Source organism: Gracilinanus agilis, chromosome 3 (assembly GCF_016433145.1).
Source record: "Gracilinanus agilis isolate LMUSP501 chromosome 3, AgileGrace, whole genome shotgun sequence".
In the NCBI taxonomy this organism is placed as follows: domain Eukaryota; kingdom Metazoa; phylum Chordata; class Mammalia; order Didelphimorphia; family Didelphidae; genus Gracilinanus; species Gracilinanus agilis.
In genome coordinates, this window is record NC_058132.1 from 13,414,706 (window position 1) to 13,421,628 (window position 6,923).

General features: G+C 48.4%; 1 protein-coding gene across 1 annotated transcript; it reads left to right on the forward strand.

Annotated features, from left to right (window-relative positions):
- Positions 1-421: 421 nt before the first annotated feature.
- Positions 422-1,417, forward strand: LOC123239882 (galactoside alpha-(1,2)-fucosyltransferase 2-like). The gene has a single exon (XM_044667207.1). It carries the CDS (start codon positions 422-424, stop codon positions 1,415-1,417), a length of 996 nt encoding a protein of 331 aa, XP_044523142.1.
- Positions 1,418-6,923: the final 5,506 nt, after the last annotated feature.

The window sequence follows — 6,923 nt, forward strand, 5'->3', positions numbered from 1 at the left end:
GCATTCTCTGGCCTCCCAAGCCTTCTCCAGCCAGGCCTGTGCTTTTCCTGGTTATGACTGCCATCCTTTTCCATAGGAAGGCCTCGGGCCTCCCCTGCCCCCCCCCCCATCGTGGGTCCCCCCACTGGCTAAGGGCACCCCCCAGGCCCGTCAGCTCCCGGCTGTCCACTTTCCCCTTCCAACTGTTTGGTGGTCATCCCTGCAGCCTCCTTGCTGCTCTGTGTGTCCTGAGCTTCTCCCTGGGCTTCTCCCTTCCTTCAAGCTTCGGCTCAGATGCCCCAAGGAGGCCCCCTGGGTCCCCTGGCCAGATCCCTTCCCCTTTCCGATCTCCTTCCTCCGCTGGGGTCTGGGGCCCCTCGAGGCAGGCGCTGCTCCCACCCTTCATGACTGATGGCCTGGCTTTCCCCTTCCTCTCACAGACATGCCCGGCGGCCTGGAGCCCTCTTTCCCCATCCTCCACTTTCTGGTCTTCTTTTTCGTGGCCTCCACAGTCTTCTACTTGGAGAGGCAGAACTTGAGGAAGCTGCAGGGCCTCGGGGCGCCCCAAGTCCAGCTGCCCAGCAGCAGCTGGACGGTGAACACCCAGGGGCGCCTGGGGAACCAGATGGGGCAGTACGCCACGCTGTACGCGCTGGCCAAGCTCAATGGGAAGCAGGCCCTCATCTCGCCCAAGATGCAGAAGACGCTGGGCCGCCTCTTCCGGATCACGCTGCCCGTCCTCAAGGACAGGGCGGCCCTGCCGGTCCCCTGGCTCACCTACCTGCTGGACGACTGGATGAAGGACGACTACCGCCACATCCCCTGGGACTACGTCTTCTTCATGGGCTACCCCTGCTCCTGGACCTTCTACCACCACCTCCGGGACGAGATCCTGCGCGAGTTCTCCCTGCACGCCGGCCTCCGGAGAGAGGCCCAGGCCTTCCTGCACCGGGTGCGCCAGGGCCACGGGGGCCGCGGCCTCACCTTCGTGGGGGTCCACGTGCGCCGGGGCGACTACCTGCGGACCATGAGCGAGGTGTGGAAGGGGGTCGTGGCGGACAAGGGCTACCTGGAGCGGGCCTTGGCCTGGTTCCGGGCCCGCTATGCCAACGTGGTCTTCGTGGTGGTCAGCGATGGGATGGCCTGGTGCCGGAGGAACGTGGACGCCTCCAAGGGCGATGTGGTGTTTGCCGAGGGATGGAGGAGATCCGCAGAGAAGGACTTCGCCCTGCTGACCCAGTGCAACCACACCGTCATGACCATCGGCACCTTTGGCTTCTGGGCGGCCTACGTGGCCGGAGGACACACCGTCTACCTGGCCAACTACACCCTGCCCAGCTCCAAGTTCCTGCTCATCTTCAGGCCGGAGGCGGCCTTCCTGCCGGAGTGGGTGGGCATCCCCGCTGACCTGTCTCCTCTGCTCCGGAACACCACTTAGCCCCCTCCACGGCCCACCTTCGGGGTCCCGTGCTCCTGTCTCTGGCTCCCTTCCCTGGTTCTTGTCTCTGGCTCCCTTCCCTGGTTCTTGTCTCTGGCTCCCTTCCCTGGTTCCCATCTCTGGCTCCCTTCCCTGGTTCTCTTCCCTGGTTCTCTTCCCTGGTTCTCATCTCTGGTTCCCTTCCCTGGTTCTCTTCCCTGGTTCTCATCTCTGGTTCCCTTCCCTGGTTCTTGTCTCTGGCTCCCTTCCCTGGTTCCCATCTCTGGTTCCCTTCCCTGGTTCTCTTCCCTGGTTCTCTTCCCTGGTTCTCATCTCTGGTTCCCTTCCCTGGTTCTCTTCCCTGGTTCTCATCTCTGGCTCCCTTCCCTGGTTCTCATCTCTGGTTCCCTTCCCTGGTTCTCATCTCTGGCTCCCTTCCCTGGTCGGTCACCCAAAGCTGGCCAGCACCCCTCCTCCCTCTTCCATGAAAAGGCTCGGCGAGGATCCTCGGGCTCCCGGGGTGGCTCTCCTCTCCCCAAGGAGACCACGTTCCCTCAGCTCAGAGTCCCCTTCAGGCCTCCTCCCAGCCCAGCGTTGAGCACTTTGTTGAATAAAGGTTTTACAGTTCTCTGATCTGGCCTCTGAATTGGGGGGCTTAAGGGAGGACAAAGGGCTGACCTAAGAGGCTATGGTGTCTCGTCCGCTCCCTCGTGTGGTACACGGTAATAATTATAGTAGCTGAGTGCCGCTGGGTGCTTCAGTGGATGAAGAGTCAGGCCCAGAGACAAAAGGTCCTGGGTTCGAATTTGGCTTCAGACACGTCCTAGCTGGGTGACCCTGGGTGAGTCACTTAACCCCCACTGCCTAGCCCCGACTGCTCTTCTTTCTTGGACCCCCTACCCAGTATTGATTCTAAGACGGAAGGTGAGTGTTTAAAACATAATCATAATAATAGCTAACATTTATATAGAGCTTTAAGGTTTGCAACATACTTTTAACATATCTATCATTGTGACATTTAAAAATTGTGAGAGCCTGGCTTCTGGGTAATGTCAAAACTGAATTAAAACTCCAGTCCTTAATTTCCATAGAGTTTATTAACATTTACTTGAGTAAAAGAAGGCAGACAGCTAGAGAGAAAACCTATTTCTAACTAGCCACATGGGTGCTTCTCCACATGGTTCCTTTTGCCGCCATGTCCAAGGGAACAGGGCGCCCCCACTTCCTGGCACCCCCTCTTTTCTAGCTTCTCCTTTACCTCCTGGATCCTAACCTGGTCCTTTCCAGGTTCATATGTCCAGGCCACTCTCCCCTGACCCACACTGAAATGCAGGGAAGCAGGTCAGACCCAAAAGCAGGATCTTGGGGGGGGAATTTCCTTCGCACAGTAAGAATATCAATTTATTGATTAGGCCAGCATCCACCAATAAATCAATGGTGTTGAAAGCCGTTATATGTAAAAAGCCAATTGGAGAAATAGGGTCAAATTTAGGGCCTGTTATCTGGATTCCCTACGTGACCAATCCAGGCTGAGGCAGTCTTTGTGTTTGGTCCTGGTCACCTGAGCCCTGAAAAGCTCTGGTACCAGCAGGTAGATTAATCCAAAAACAACTTGACCCCTCCAAGAGGCTATTAGGAGTCATTTAGAGAAACAGAGTCTGTAATAGATGTTTTATCTGGATCCCATTACAAAATCATCGGCAAGTAAAACTGCATGTATGATTTTTCTGCACTACATGTCAGATGCAGATAGAATGGACCATCTAAGGTAAAAATCTGAGGCTCCTCTTTTGACTCATTTTTAGATCCCCACATTCTCTCAACATTCTTATTGGAAAGCTTTGAGTCCTTAACCAGACCAGCAGCTACTGAGTTAACAATTCCTCTCCTTGACAATTTCTCTCCTTGATAATTAAGAAGCCTGAAACCTAAAAAATATATTACTTAGATAAAGACTGGAGCCGGACAATTTAGTCCAGACTATCTGACCAGGTGCAGATCTGTAAATCAAGGCAGAACGCAATTAGTAAACATCTCCATGAAATTTATTTCTGCTCCCAGAAGTAAACCCTACTAATTGGTGGTTGGAATTTGGCCCTTGTCCTTGCACCCATATCTCTACTTTTTAGACTTTGATGAATTGTGTATGATTTATAACCTCCTTCACAGCTGTGATTCTTTCTTTGTGTTCTTTGTTTGAAACCAGTATAAAATAAAGTCAAAAATCCCATAGCATCGGATCAGCATGGGCTAACCTCTAGTTCGGCTGTTCTCAGTTTCCTTTCCTGTCTTAGCAATCCGACGCCGTAAAACGCCACTCAGGACCCCTGCCATATAGAGCTGGTCCTCTATACAATGGTCTCTGATCCTCTCGGGCCTTGGACAGGTCCATATATACAATCTGGAAGATCATTCTTCAGCCCCTCTCTTGGACCTCCCCAGACATCTTTCTTTTTTCTTTTTTTTCCCATTCATTCATTCATTCATTCATTCATTCATTCATTTATTTTTAAAACCCTTACCTTCCGTCTTGGAGTCAATGCTGCGTATTGACTCCAAGGCAGAAGAGCGGTAAGGGTAGGCAATGGGGGTCAAGTGACTTGCCCAGGGTCACACAGCTGGGAGGTCAGATTTGAACCTAGGACCATGATCCAACCACATTGGACTACTTTCTGTTCCTCAAACATGGTACTCCCATCTCCATGTCTATGCCTTGCCTGTTCCTCGCATCTGGAATGCCTTTCCTAAGAGCCTCTGACTCTTAGATGTCCTGGCTTCCTTGAAGACTCAAATCAAGCACCACTTCCTTTAGTCAGTCAGTCAATAAACATTTATCAAGCACCTACTATGTTCCCCTACACTGTGCTAAGCCCTAATAATATAAAGACAGGCAAAAGACCTTCCCCTACCATCAAGGAGCTCCCAGTCTAATGGAGGAGGCAGCATGCAAACAACTGTAGGAATAAACTACATATAGGATGAATTGGAAATAAACAATAGAGGGAAGGCAAGAGAAGTAGGAGAACCTACTTGAGGAAAGTTGAGGTTTCTTATAGAAGGTAGAATTTGAATGAAGTCAGGAGTAGAAAATTAAGAAAGGGAGAACTTCAGGCATGAGGGACAGTCAGTAAAAATGCTCACACACACACACACACACAAAAAAAAAAAGATGAAGAAAGAGGAGAAGGAGGAGGGAAAAAAGCCTTTATATAATGGTTTAAAGTTTGCAAAGATTAGAAAGAGCTGGAAAAACCTCCATGAACTGATGCAGAGTGAAATAAGCAGAACCAGGAGAACATTGTACACTGTAATAGCAATATTATACAATGATCAACTGTGAAAGATTTAGCTACTCTCAGCAATTCAACGATCTGGGACAATTTTCTGGGACTTATGACAAAGAATGCTATTCACCTATAGAGAAAGAACTGTTGGAATCAGAATGCAGAACAAAGGATGTGATTTTTCACTTTAATTTATTTGGGGGTTTGTTTTCTATGATTATTCTCTTACAAAAATGATCAATATGGAAATATATTTTGCATGAGAATACATGGATAACCCAGATCAAATTGCTTGCCAGCTGGAGGGATGAAGAAGGGAAGGGAGGGAGGGAGACTATTTGGATCATATAACTTCAGAAAACTTATGTGATGTAAACTGGAAGGACCTCCAGGAACTGATGCAGGAGAACATTGTACACAGAGACTGATACATTATGGCACGATCAAATGTATGGACTTTGCTACCAGTAGCGATGCAATGACCCAGGACAATCCAGAGGAACTTGGGAGAAAGAATGTATCCACCTCCAGAGAAAGCGTTGACTGGGAAAAAAAACACAGAACTATTAAATAGTCAGAAAAGCCACTCTTTCATTAAGGACAGAGATAACAGGGCTGAGTTAAGGCTCTACTCAGAGCCGCGTGCTACATGCCTATACAGAGTCTGAGGATTGAACTCTGGATGCTCTGGGCCCTGACCCCTGGGAGTGCCAGCCTGCTAGAGGACGACTCCAAGGACAAAAGAAATTAGGGAACCTCTATACCATTTGGGGAGATCCAGGGGCAGGGAAAGATGATGCACATGACTATAGCTACCAGGAAATGGGAGTGTTCAAACTATACTGACAAGATACAATCAATCTTGGGAAAGGAATCATAGCCAAGAGGGGAGGGTGTAAAGGTAGGGGCTACTTAAGATGGATACTAAAGGAGGGTCCCTGCCCAGGGGTGTCTTCCTGGGAAAGGGTCTCTGATACAATGGGGGAAACTACCTAAGGCAAAAGAATATTTAGCATTTACCTTAGGGTCCATTATTCAGTCTGCAACTGCTAACCCCTTCAGGGTGTATTCTCAGAGAACAAGGAACAAGTCCAAGCTTTGGGGTCTCCAACTCACAAGCTAGATCTAAAACTTGGGGTTCATCAGATCTCACCAGGCCACAAGTTTGGGGTCTCTAGATTCCACATCGACAAAAGAACTGTGGGAGCAGAAACACATTAGAAAAATATATGAGCGATCACATAGTGCAATAGGGATGTACTTGGAGTTTTGATGTTAAAGGATCGCTCTGCTACAAATATGGATAACATAGAAATAGGTGTTGAACAATGATACACGTAAAACCCAGGAGAACTGCTTGTTGGCTTTGGGAGGGGGAGAGGAAAGGAAGGGGGGACATGAATCTTGTAAAATCATGTAACCATGGAAAAATATTCTAAATAAAAAGGGGGGGAAGAAAATTCATGTAGAAATTTATTATTACATGTAATTACTAAAATAAAATATCTTCGTAACAAAAACCCCCAAAAAATGCAATTCTTTACAACATGGGCAAGAAAGAAAGTTTACTAAGACTTTTACAAAGTCTCATTTTATCCCACAACAAACCTGGGAGATATGGAACCTAGAGAGAGTCATAATTAAAAATCCAGACCCCTGTATAACATTGTAGTGAAACAGGCTTGTCTATAGGAATTCCTAACTTACAGACCTTTGGTTTCCAGACCTCTCCCCCTTATCTGAAGGAATTCCTACCTCGAAGACCTCCCCCTATCCTGTCCCCTGCTGCCTACAGACATCCCCATATCCTGTCCCCTGCTGCCTACTACCCCTTAAAAACCCAGCTCGGCACAGCTCAGGGTCCCGCATCAGCCTTTCGATGTGAGACCCTTAGCTTAAGCTAAGATAATAAAGTCCCTTTGCATTTTGCATTGCTGGTTTTCAGACTCATTTTTGGGATGGACACTCTGGGCACTTCAGAGATAGGTGCTATTATTATCTTTATTTTACAGATAAGCATGAGAAGTTATTTTTTATATGCTGTCAACATGGAATCTAGAAGCTCCATTCATAAGTAAATCCCAGGAGTTTAGTGACAGGAGCTTCCAGAGTCTGGGGACTCTAGGTGGGTTAATAGTGCACAGCTCTGCAAGGAGGCCTAATTTTAGAGCTAAACTCCTTTCCTTAATTAAAGAATGATTTTTTTCTTGACTATTTAATAGTTCTGTGGATATTTTTCCAGT